The following is a 13,213-nucleotide window of genomic DNA, read 5'->3' as shown; positions in this document are numbered from 1 at the left end:
AATCCTTTCCCGCGCTTGGTGCTATCGCCCCTGCAAGCCTTTCATGGCAGCTGGCACGGGTGTGGGGCGGGGGTGCTTGGAGGCCTAGAGAACGGGGCCAGCCCGTGCTCAGCAAGAGGTAGAGAGCATATGGAACCACCCAAAGATGTTCTTTGCCTCTCAGGCACCCTTAGGAGAGCCTCACAGAGGGTTGTGCCTGGAGAGCCAGGAGTCCCGTGGTGGTCACGATGTTGCAGTCCTGCCACTCCCTCCCACCTCCACCCCCACTTTGGGACAGTAAGGGCAGGTCCCTTCACCAATTTGGTCTCTGTTTCCTCATGCATCTCCTTGATGGGTAGGTTGAATGACAAGGCTGGGGTGGGCTGTCTGCTGCTCAGCTCCTGGAATTGAAGGGCCTCTTCTCCCAAGGCCACAGCAAAGCTTTAGGCCTCTGCGTAGGTGAGATTAGTCCCTCACTCAACTCCAAATCACTGAACCCCACACAGAGTAAGAAGGCCCCTCTCTGGTGACCAGACACTGGTTTAGGATGAGGTATGGCCCTGCTCTCACTGCAGTGGCTCCCAATAAGGTGCATTTGTGATTGAGAGTGGCCGGCTTGCTACGGGCTACTATCTGCCCACCAGGCCCCCCTGTGATAGGCACTGAATACACATGAGCCTGGGTGGCCTCACTCTTAGTCCCACCTTACAGAAAAAAGAATAGGCCCAGAGAGGTTGAGTGTCCACTCCAAAATTGCACAGCAAGTGAGAGAGGATTCTAACACTAGAGCATCTGACTCTAAAACCTTAGCTCAGGATGTTTCTTTCTATGGCCTGTGAATGCAGGCTCCACCAGAACTCAAATGTCACTTTGAAGATTCAAAGTCCATAGTGTGGAGAACCCAGAGACAGCCCTGCCCCTGATCTTCCTTCTGTATGGCCAGTGCCAACTCCATGAGGCCAACGCTGGTGTTTTCTAGACAGCGGATGTTTGATTTCAAGAAGTGATTCTAAAATATCTTACCCTTCCTAACTTCCCTCCCCCTCTGCCCTGCAGGTGTGGAGTGCACACTGAGAATGCCACGCTCCTTCCTGGTGAAGAGTAAGAAGGCTCACACCTACCACCAGCCCCGTGTTCAGGAGGATGAACTGGCCTGGCCTCCTGCCCTGGCCCCCGGTGAGTCAGAGCCCAAGCTGGCCTCCTGCTGCAGAATGCCCCACCCTACACAACGAGGGATGCATTGACCATCCCACCCTAAGTAGCTCCCTCTTCCAAGTCTGTAGTGCAGGAGGAGGAGCTTGATAAATGTTGGTAAAATGACTGACTGAATGAATGAATGAATGAAAAGAGCAAATGTATGAAAGAATGCACCCATCTCTTCTGACTCTGGTGGTTTTGACTTTCTACAGTGGCCAGGGACCAGGTCCCGAGCAATGGCCCTGTCCTCGGCACCTTGTTTCCAAACCAGTGCCTGGAGTGGACCAACCTCAAACGAGAGCCTGAGCCAGAGCTGGACCAGAGCTTGACCAGGCTGGCCTTGGCACCAGGTACTCAGCCACAGGGAGCATGCATGGGCCGTGGGGTGGAAACAGACTCCTAGAAGCAGGGGCCCTTGGAGTCACAGAGTCTGCGGAAGGACTGACGAGGTCATCTGGATGCAATCTGGGCTCTCCAGCTTCTGCTTGAACCCCTCCTGGCTGGGAAGCTCATCTCCTTGTGGGCATCTCTGTGTGGGTAGGGCAAGAGACAGCAGCTGGGCAGGCTGACACGGTGGTTGAGGGGTGCGCTCTTGAAGGGTAACATTTCTGGACTGGAAAACGTGAGGATCCACAATGAGGACAGAGCAGACCCCTCAATATTTTGGGTTATACACCAAAACCCTCCATGTGAGATAGCCAAGCAGAGGAGGTTGAGGAGTAGGTGTCCTAGTTTGGGTTTTTTTTTTTTGTTTCCCGGAAGTTCCTGCTTCCCCGTGCACAGACAGAGGGACAACAATCTGGTATGCAAGGAAGTGTTAGAGCAGAGGAGATACACGTGGGGTGCTGACGTTTGCTACAGGGCTTCCTTTTCACAGCCCAGCCACCACCATCATCATCATCATCTTTCTCTTCTTTCACACCATCCTTACCTCTCTCACCATCATTATCCTCACCCCCCTTTGGACCCTCATCTCCCTCACCATCCTCACCTCCATCACCATCCTCACCTCCCTCACCATCTTCAGCATCCTCACCTCCTTGATCATCCCTACCCGTCTCACCTCCCTCACCACTTTCATAATTCTCATATCATAGCCAACAGATAGTAGATGTTTCTTGAGTTCCATGCACTGCCTGAACATTTACAAACATGATCTCATCGAATCCTTATCTGTGACCCAAGTGGTATTACTTCCCCTCCGGTTTATAGAAAAGGAAACTGAGTCTCAGAAAGAGGAAGTCGCGTGCCCAAGCTCACCCAGCCAGCCAGTGGAGTAACCAGGGTTAGACCTGGGTCTGGGTGACTCTGCAGCCTCTCCCCAGGCAGGACCATGCTCAGCAGTTCTGGGCTCACCTAGAATGTGCCCTTCTGTCCACAGAGGGCCCTGTTGTGATGTCCCAAGCCCAGGATGGTGACTCACCACCCTCCGACTCACCCCCATTCTACAAGCCCAGCTTCTCCTGGGATGCGTTGGCCTCGTCCTATGGCCATAGCTACCAGCAGACTCCCTCCACCATGCAGTCTGCCTTCTTGGAGCACTCCGTCAGCCTGTATGGCAGCCCATTAGTGCCCAGCGCTGAGCCCCCCTTGGACTTCAGCCTCCGCTACTCACCAGGCATAGACGTGTACCACTGCCTCAAGTGCAACAAGGTGAGCTACCTAGGGTGCTGCTGAGCACATAGGGCCTGACCAGTACCCCCTCTCCAGCACGGTTGCTGCTACAGGGCATGGGTGTTCCCTGTGCTGTCTGCCTTGGGAGTCCAGGGGGAGACTAAGGATTCAGAATGTTCATTCTCATCGCCATTTATTAAGCTCTAACCATGTGGAGCTCCGGTGACGTAGTGCCTAAGGCATTTGACTGCTAACCAGAAGGCTAACCGACTCGATGGCAGTGAGTTTGGTTTTTTGGTTTTAACCATGTGCTAACCAGAAGATCAGTAGTTCCAACCCACCAGCTGCTCCGTGGAAGGAAGATGGGGAGATCTGCTTCTGTAAAGATTTGCAGCCTTGGAAACCCAATGGGGGTTACTATGAGTTGGAATTGACTTGATGGCAGTGAGTTTTTTTTGTGTTTGTATTTGTTTAACCATGTGCCTGGCCCTAAGCACCTTACCTTCAGGACCCCATGAGCCCTGGGTGGTAGGCTTTGTTACCTCTAGTGTATAGATGAATGGCAAAGGCTCAGAGAGATTGAGTAACTTGCCCAAGACCACACAACAAGTAGACATCGGAACCAGGATTCAAATATCCAAAAGACTAAACCAAACTCACTGCCATCGAATCATAGATTACCCGATCTTCCTTCCGAGAAGTGGCTGGTGGCTTTGAACTGCCAGCCTTCTGGTTAGCAGTCAAATGCCTTAGGCACTAGGGCACCAGAGCTACTGTTGTTGTTGTTGTTATGTACCGTCGAGTCACACCCGACTCCTAGTGACCCCTCCTTGGGTTTCCGAGGCAATATCACTACAAAAGTAGATTGCCCCATCTTCTTTCTGAGGAGTGGCTGGTGGGTTTGAACTGCCAGCCTTCTGGTTAACAGTCAAGTGCCTTAGGCACTATGCTACCAGAGCTCCCACCAGAGTTACTAGCTCTGGCCAATTCCTAATTCTTAACCCCTCAGCTATTTAGCTTTTGGATAGAGCTAGAAGGGGCCTTCCAGTTTCTCCTCCCAGCCCTCATTTTACAGACAAGAAACCAAGCCACAGAGAGGGAAAGGGACGTCCAAGACACACGACGGCAGCAGAACTGATACTCCTGTGCTGCAGCCAGGAGTGGAGGTGGAAGGGGTGTAGATGGCCAGGGGACTCCAGGCCTGACTCCCTCCCTGCAGCTCCCTGTGGCCTCATACTCTGCCCCCGCCCTCAGGTGTTCTCCACCCCCCATGGGCTCGAGGTGCATGTCCGCCGCTCCCACAGCGGGACCCGGCCCTTTGCCTGTGACGTCTGCGGCAAAACCTTTGGCCATGCCGTGAGCCTGGAGCAGCACACACACGTCCACTCCCAGGTGGGCAGCTAACCAAGCACAGGGCCTCATTTCTCACTTTGCGCTTCCTCCCAGGAAGCTTAGGGGGTGGGTCTCTCGCCTGTTCCTGCAGGTGACCCAGAAGGGGGGTAGTCTCCCACTGCTTACTTCCCCTGGTCTGGGTCTCCAAATATCCCCCCCCATACATTTCGGTCCCTGATTGATGGAGTCAGCTTCATGTCCAATTGGAAGAGGATATTACCCTGGGTGGGATTTCAAGGCCCCAAGGTATCTGGGATGCTCAGAAGTTATCCTACCCACTGGGTGGTCCACACAGGTTCCCTCAGCTTTGAGGCCCTCTACTCTCAGAATCTTGGAGGTAGGCTTAAATGTTCATCTCATCCCACTTAGCTCTACCTGAGACAGGAATCTCTTCTTTAGTATTCTATTCAGGGAGAGTAGCTGAAATCAACATGGGTGCCTAACACCTAGAGCAGCCAGTGAAAGCAGACTATCTTGAGAACGTCCACTCAAGAGCATGTACTAGTAGGTGCCAGGCACCAGCACAGTTCTTTGCATTCAATTCTGCCAACAATCCTTTTTGGTCACTGTTACCACTTTTCTGATGTCCAGTAGAACTCAGGGAGGGTAAGTGGGCCAAGATTAGGCCCCAATAATTAGGACTTTCGATTTAATTGCTGCACTGCCCATAACCACCTCTGCCTCAAGGAACTCACTCTGGATTAATTTGCATCCAAGGAGATGCAAACCCATTGAAGAAACTCCCAGATCAGTCAGTCGGTCAGTCAGTCACTGAACAAACATGCTTTGAGGGTGATTTTGAATGGGATACTGTGACATTTACAAAGAAAATAAATCCCACAGAAGACCAGTTAGGTCCCAAGTGCCAACACCTCCTGGGAGGTAGGACAGGGGGTGCCTTGGCCCTACTCCTCCAGGCGCCAATCCTCAAGGCCACCCCAGTGAAGTCTCCTGTTCCTCAGGGGATGCCGGCCGGGTCCAGTCCTGTGCTCAGCTTGGTGCTCCCTGGTGGTGAGGCCCTGCCTGCGCCTGACCCCCCAGGGCCTCGTTTCCTCCGGCAGGAGCGAAGCTTCGAGTGCCGGATGTGTGGCAAAGCCTTCAAGCGCTCGTCCACCCTGTCCACCCACCTGCTCATCCACTCAGACACGCGGCCCTACCCCTGCCAGTTCTGTGGCAAGCGCTTCCACCAGAAGTCGGACATGAAGAAGCACACCTACATCCATACTGGTGAGCCCCCCCACTGGTCTGCAGAACCCTCCTCCCGTTCTTCCATTCCTGGACCACTGTTTCCCCAGGCCAAGCCCACCCAGGACCCAGACACAACCAGGAGGCCTGGAGACTTCTAAGGTTGCCATGTTGAAAGACATGTTCCAAGGTCCCTGGCTTTAGGATAGGAGTGGGGTCAGGTTACAAAGAGGATGGTCGTGCTCTGATGAAGGGCAGCTGTACTGGGTTACCTAAATACACTTAATGCCTAGAAAAAGTCCTTGGGTGGTGCAAACAGTAAAGCTCCCAAATCCACCCAGAGGTGCCTCAGGAGACAGGCCTGGTCATTTGCCTCCAAAAAGTCACAGCCTTGAAAACCTTATGGAGCAGTTCTCTGCACGCATGGGGTTGCCATGAGTTGGAATTGATTTGATGGCAACTAACACAACAAGGCCTAGAAAATACACTGGAAGGAAACCCACCAAAATGTCAACACTGATTACGTTTAGGTAGAAATGGGACTAGCAGTGAGCTTTCTCTTCATTCATCATTTATTCCTCAGATAGTTAGCAAGTGCCTCTTTTGTGCCTGGCTGTGCCAGGTGCTGGGATATATTAATAAAGAAGATAGACCCAGTCCTTGTCCTAACCAACCTTGTCATCCACTGTGGGGTGGAGGAAGATCTGAGTTTGATTTTACTTGTTTGCCTTTACTCATTATTTTCTAAAGTGGGCTGGTTATGAAAATAAAATGTAATACATATTTAGAAAGCAAAGACAGAGCAGGAGGGTAGCTGGCCTGGCATGGATGCCCTGATCTGTCCTTGTTGTCTGGTAGGTGAGAAGCCACACAAATGCCAGGTGTGCGGGAAGGCATTCAGCCAGAGCTCCAACCTCATCACCCACAGCCGGAAGCACACAGGCTTCAAGCCCTTCACCTGTGAGCTGTGCACCAAGGGTTTCCAGCGCAAGGTGGACTTGCGACGGCATCGCGAGAGCCAGCACAACCTCAAGTGAAAGAACACCTGTTTCCCACTCTTGGCCAGCCCACCCTGACATCAGCCCACCCTGATGTCTTGTCACTTGGAGGCAGGCCAGGAGAGAGGCCAGCCTCACAGGTCCTGATCCTCAGTCTCCCAAAAACAACACTGGACTGGGAGTCTTCAAGCTTGTCTCAAGACCCACAGAAATGCTGTGTGACCTTGGGCGAATCATTCTCCCTCTCTAAACCAACATGTCTCCTACATAAAATGTAGGAGCTAGGCTGGGTCTTTTCTGAGCTGAAATTTTCTGCACATATAAGAGTTCCAATGCCTTCTCCAGGACCGAGCCCTCCAGAGTACCCAGATGGACAGGAATGCCAAGAATGGACCAGAGCTGGAATCAACAGTGAATCTTCTCCCTGCCTGCTGACCTCTGGCTGGCATTTAGAGGACCTCTTTCTGGAAGCCACAGATGGTCAGAGCTGCCTCTTGCCCTAGTGGGAGGCCTAGAACCCCTCTGTTTCAGCCACAAGTGCTGGCTGCCCCAGCTCTGACCAGTGCCCAGCTGGCTAGAGATTCCAGTCCTGCTCTCAGGCAGTGGGACTAGAGAAATAGCAGTTATTGCTGTCAAAAGCCTGTTCCTCTCAACTGCTGTAAATAAAAATAAAGACAAAGATTCATTTCCATTTTTTATTGCGATAAGTACAATACACAGGTAACAAAATATTTGCCATCTCTACAGTGTTCACATGGACGGTTTAGTGACATTAATTACATTCATCATGTTGTTCAACCATCACTGTTAAAAATTCATTTATATTTGAAGGCCCTGAATGAGGCTTTAGGGGTTTACGGAGTTTCATATACACAGAGACTCTATGAGGAAGTCACAAACGAGTTGAGAAGACATAAATAGAGGAAACTGATAAGGGCAGTAATGGAAGCAAGGTGATGGAAAAGGTCAAGGTTAATTCATTTAGGGGTTGTATCAGTTTCCAATGGCTTCTAAATTACCAAAATGTAGTGGCTTAAAACAACACAAATTTATTCTCTTACAATTCTGGAGGTCAGAAATCCAAAATGAGTTTTACAGGGCTAAAATCAAGGTGTTGGTGGGGCTGTGTTCTTTCTGGGACATCCAGGGAATAATCCATTTCGTTGCCATTTCAGATCCTAGAAACTGCCCGTATCCCTTAGCGCATGACCCCTTCCTCCATCTTCAAAGCAATGTCTGCTTCCATTGTCCTGTTTTCTGCTTTTGATCATCACATCTCTCTCTTAAGTACCCTTATGATTACATTGGGCCCAACTGGACAATCTAGGCTAGTCTTCCCATGGCAAGATACTTAATCACCGTGGTAAACTGAATAATGGCCTCCAATGATATCTATATCCTGATCCCTAGACCCTGTCAATGTTACCTTCTATAGCAAAAGGAACTTTGCAGATATGATTAAAGTAAGAATCTTAAATGGGGAGATTACCTTGGATTATCTAGGTAGAGTCTAAATGTAATCACAAGTGTCCTTAAGAAAAGGGAAACTAAGGGAGGTTTAAAGGAACTCTGGTAGTATAATGGTTAAGGCATTTGGCTGGCAACCAAAAGGTTGGTGGTTCAGATAAGCAAAGCACTGCTGAAGAAGGAAAACAAAGTAGGCGGACTCGCACTCCTGGATCTCAAAACCTACTGTACTACAGTAGTCAAAACTGTGGTATTGGTACAATGATAGACAGATAGACCAATGGAACAGAATCGAAAACTGAGTAATAGATCCATCCACCTATGAACAGCTGATCTTTGACAAAGGGCCAAAACCCATTAAATGGGGGAGAGATAGCCTTTTTAATAAATGGTGCTGGCAAAATTGGATATCCACTTGCAGAAAAATGAAACAAGACCGGTATCTCACCCCATACACAAAAACGAACCCAGATTGGATCAAAGACTTAAGTGCAAAACCCAAAGCTATAAAGCTCATCAAAAATAAAATAGGTGCAAATCTAGGGACTCTAATCTATGGCGTAAGCAGACTATTAAGCATAACCCAAAATGCACAGGCAGCGGAAGAGAAGCTAGATGACTGGGACCTTTTAAAAATTAAATTCCTATGTGCATCGGAAGACTTCTCCAAAAGGGTAAAAAGAGAATCTACAATTGAGAAAAAATATTTGGTTATGACATATCTGACAAGGGACGTATCTCCAAAACTTATAGAAAACTTTAACACCTCAATACCAGAAAGACAAACAACCCAATTCAAAAAGGTGCAAGGTACATGAACAGACACTTCACTGAAGAAGATAGACTGTTGTTGTTGTTGTTATGTGCCATCGAGTCAGCCCTGACTCATAGCGACCCCTTCTTGGGTTTCCGAGGCAGTATCTAGCAGCCAACAAATACATGAGGAAATGCTCACGATCATTAGCCATTAGAGGGACGCAAATCAAACAACAATGAGATATCATCTCACCTCAGCAATAATAGCAAAGCTCAACAAGACAGAAAATAACAAATGCTGGCGAGGTTGTAGAGAGATTGGAACTCTCATACACTGCTGGTGGGACTGCAAAATCGTACAGCCACTGTGGAAAATGGTGGTGTTTCCTTAAAAAACTGAAAATAGAAATACCATTTGATCCAGCAATTCTATTACTAGGGATGTATCTTAAAGAGGTGAGAGACAGGACACGAACAGACATATGCACACCCATGTTCATTGCAGCACAATTCACTATAGCAAAGAGATGGAAACAACCTAAATGACCATCAACAGATGAATGGATAACAAAACTATAGCAGATTCACACAATGGAATATTAGAAAACATTAAAGAATAATGAAGAATACATGAATCACCCCACAATGTGGATGAATTTGGGGGATACTATGCTGAGTGAAATAAGTCAATCACAGAAGGACAAATATTGTATGAACCCATTATTGTAAAAAGTCAAGGAAAGATTTACTCAGGGAAGGAAATTCACTTTGTTGGTTACTGGGGACAGGAGGGAAGGGGAAGGGAAATTTTGGACTAGTTGGGGGTCACTTGTTGATTTGGGTGAGGGGAGGGATGATGTGGAAAGAGTCTGTGACCAGCATGATAACACTGGGGAAAGGAAGGAACTGCAATGTGCACATAAGGTATAGACAACAGACACAATACTGCATTGCCACTAACACCAAACACCAGGCTATGGATGAATGCATAGACAGGGGAGAAGATCAGGAGGGGGTAGGTGAACAGGAATATACCCTAGACCAAGGATAGGTTTGGCTGAAGATAATCCTACTTATATATGTGCTACAAAATTAGCCACTTACATTATAGAAACAACAGAAGGCAGAGTTGGAGTTACTCCTCACAGACAACCAAACACCTTGAGAGAAAGAATCACCAGGCCTGCTGACTCAGGACCGTAGTCTCGGGGGACATCACGCTCAATTGGCACAACATAGTACATGAAAATCTTGTTGTACAACCTACTTTGGTGAGTAGCGACTTGGGTCTTAAAAGCTTTCGAGCATCCATCTATAATGCAACTATTGGTTTCCTCTCATCTGGAGCAAAAAAGAGTTAAGAAAATCAAAGGCATCTGGAAACAGGGGTAAGATGGACTGCAAAGACCTCAGCCTTCATGACCCCAAGAGCAGAACTACCAATGCCAACCACTTGGAAAGGGATCGAAACTGATCATGCATAGAATGGGAGGAAAAATGTGGAATGAAATGCAAAAACACAAAAATGACCAAAATTACTGGTCAGATAGAGACTGGTAGAACCCCTGAGACTATGGCTCCGGGTTACCCTTTGGGCCTAGAAATGGACTCACTTCCATGGATTGGCTCTCAGAACAACAGTAGAAAGACTACATGCAGAACACCTACCCCAGGGTGATACAGCTACCTCTTCTAGGGAGATGCATCCATGAGACATCAGCCATGAGACATCAGAGGGGCAGCATTCACAAAGAGGGAAGTCTTGAACAGACAGGAATGCAGAGTTAAGAAGGCACAGGGAGGAGGTAAGCACAGGAAGGGGAGAAGAGGAGAGTTTTTTATGACTGGGAATGGTAATTGGGGGCTGTGAAATAAAAAAGAAAAAAAAAATACAAAAGGTCGGTGGTTCAAACCCACCAGCAGCTCCATGGAAGAAAGATGATTCAGTCTGCTTCCATAAAGATTTATAGCCTTGGAAACCCAATGGGGATCTCTATGAATCAGTGTTGACTTCATGACAGTGAGGCTTTGGTTTGGTTGAGGGAGATTTGCCCACAGAATAGGAGAAGGTAATGTGATGATGGAAATAGGGATTGGAGTGATGAAGCCACAAACCAAGTGACACTGGCAGCTACTAGAAGCTGGAAGAAGCAAGGTCCAGATTTTCCCCTGGAATTTCAGAAGGAGCCAGCCCTGCCCACACCCATAAGTCTCAGTTTGGACTTCTGGCCTGCAGAACTGTAAGAGAGTAAATGTGTATTGTTTTAATCCACTAATTTGTGGTAATTTGTTACAGTAGCAATAGGAAACTAATACAATCACACCAGCCAAGTTCCTTTTGCCGTGATAGTTAGCATTCACAAGGTCCTGCAGATTAGGACAATGGCACCTTTGGGGGTCATTGTTCTGTCTACCACAGGGGTAATGGAGAGCAACTGGTTACAGGAAAGGGAGAAGGTGGAGAGTTTTGCACTAGACCTCCTCGAAGCACTCACAGACTTTCTAGAAGCAGAAGAAAGGACATTCAAGTGCCTGAAGAGGGGCTTGTGTGGAACAGAACCAAACTACAAGTGCGTTGGTGGAGAGAGGAGTGTGGAAGATTAGCTGGTAAAGGGGGGTCAGGGTCATAACTGGAAGGTTAGGTCATGGTGAGGGGCTTGGACCCCGTTCTTTAGGTCATATGGGAGGGGGCATGTTTGGTCTATAGGGAGATTTCAGAATAAGTCCTATTCTTATAGATAAACCAGAACCCTACACCCCTTCCACTTCTCTTAACTACCCCATCACCCAGTCCCTGCTTCCTCCCTCTATCTGTCCCAGCCTTCTTCCAGGCCAGTGCTATGGCAGGCTGGGGCTACATGCAGTCAATCCCCCACACAAATCCCTAGGCAGACAAAGGGCCCCAGGTCCTATTTCCATCCTTATCAGTGATTTCCATAGAAGGCCCCAGTGGGCACCTCCCAGTCTGTACCTTGAGGCCCTAGGCCTGACTGCCTGGCTGGGATGTGGCCTGCTCTGGTGCTAGCTGCTCCAACAGCCCTGAGCTGCCACACTGGCAGGAAATTCTAGCCCCAAATTAATTCAGACGATTCATTCCGCTCCCTAATGTTGCTGGTTTGTTTTATTTATTAACATATAGGTTTTGTTACTTACGCTTGAGTGAAGGGATACTTTGGATCAAGTCACTGATGCCATCCTGAGGTTTCATGCCTGGCTCCATCCACACCTCAACTTCATGAGTTTCCTGGGGCTGCTGTGACAATTACCACAGACTTGGTAGCTGAAAGCAACAGCAATGTACTCTCTCACAGTTCTGGGGGCCAGAAGTTCAGTATCAGTTTCATTGAAACCAAAGTGTTGCAGGGCCGTGCTCCCTCCAAAAGCTCTAGAGGAGAACTCATCCTTGCCTCATCCAGCTTCTGCTGGCTCCAGCTGTTCCTTGGTTTGTAGCTGCAGCACTCTGACCTCTGCCTCCCTTTTCACACGGACTTCTCTCTACATCTCTGTCACCAGTTTTAGAGCCCAATGGCATAATCCAGGATGTTCTCATCTTGAGATCTTTAACTTAATTACATCTGCAAACATCCTACTTCTAAACAATGGCACAATGACAGACACCAGAGGTTTAGGAACTGGTCATATATTTTGAGGGGGTACTCAGTGCTGCATTCTAAGGAATATGGGAGTACCCCCCCCCCTCACACACACACACACACACAAAACTTCAGGACCATCTGTTTTCTTTGTGAATGGAGTTCCTGTGATCCAGTAGCCATGGTGGAAAGTCCATTAGACTGAGGGTGGGAGAACCTGGATTCTGCCTGGCTCTGCCACTAACTAGCAGAGTGATCTTGGGCTACCACCTCCTCCTTGTGCAGGAAACCAAAACTATCATAGGGCTGGACAGTGCCTTCCAGTTCACACACGGTGATGCCAATGGTGGCCAGGAAGGATGCAAGGGGGAGCTTATGGGAACAGGAGAGTGTGAGGACTAACTTCCCTCAAATCACAGACGGCAAAAGGGAGGTACCCCACTGCATCTACCAAGTCACCCCAATCCCAGTGTAATAAATTCAGCCCTGGCATCCTGAGGCAGATAGAACATTGACAGGAAATTCTATTACCATGACAGTCGCCACTGGCCTGTGGGCTGGTGCCAATCTGCAAGCCTTTTTCTGGGGTTGCCTTCTCCTCTCCCATTTGAAGCTCATCCTGTGACAGCCATGGGGGAGTGAGGACTGGGCTGGGGTCTGGAAATGGTAGTGGCACTGCATCCCTCAAGCCCCCAACCACTGCTTCTCAGGGGCTGGGTTCCCCCAAGCCAGACCTTTCCAGCCAGTGCTGAACCTTTCCCTGGAAGCCAGTTTCATGGACTTCACGTACCTGCCCCCTTTCTCTGCAACATGCAAATAGTTTGCAGCCCCTACTGTTCTAAAGCTATTGTGGCCTCCCTATCACCACATTTGTAGGCACTGAGTGGAGGAGCAAACAAAAAAAAAAAAAAACCCAATAGACATGAATAGACACTTCACCAAGGAGGATATTCAAGCAGCCAACAAACATATGAAGAAATGCTCATGATCGTTAGCTATTAGAGAGATGCAAATCAAAACAACAATGAGGTA

General features: G+C 48.7%; 1 protein-coding gene across 1 annotated transcript; it reads left to right on the top strand.

The window, feature by feature from the left end:
* The first annotated feature begins 1,055 nt into the window (after positions 1-1,055).
* Positions 1,056-6,404, top strand: GFI1B (growth factor independent 1B transcriptional repressor). Its single transcript, XM_042781465.1, has 6 exons — positions 1,056-1,155; positions 1,389-1,526; positions 2,558-2,829; positions 4,045-4,182; positions 5,145-5,409; positions 6,226-6,404. Exons 1-6 carry the CDS (start codon positions 1,056-1,058, stop codon positions 6,402-6,404), a joined length of 1,092 nt encoding a protein of 363 aa, XP_042637399.1.
* The last annotated feature ends 6,809 nt before the right edge of the window (positions 6,405-13,213 follow it).

Source organism: Orycteropus afer, unplaced genomic scaffold (genome assembly GCF_000298275.1).
Source record: "Orycteropus afer afer isolate SDZICR_OR568_19922 unplaced genomic scaffold, OryAfe1.0 scaffold00123, whole genome shotgun sequence".
NCBI classification, from domain to species: Eukaryota; Metazoa; Chordata; class Mammalia; order Tubulidentata; family Orycteropodidae; genus Orycteropus; species Orycteropus afer.
This window is presented reverse-complemented; position numbering and strand designations above follow the sequence as displayed.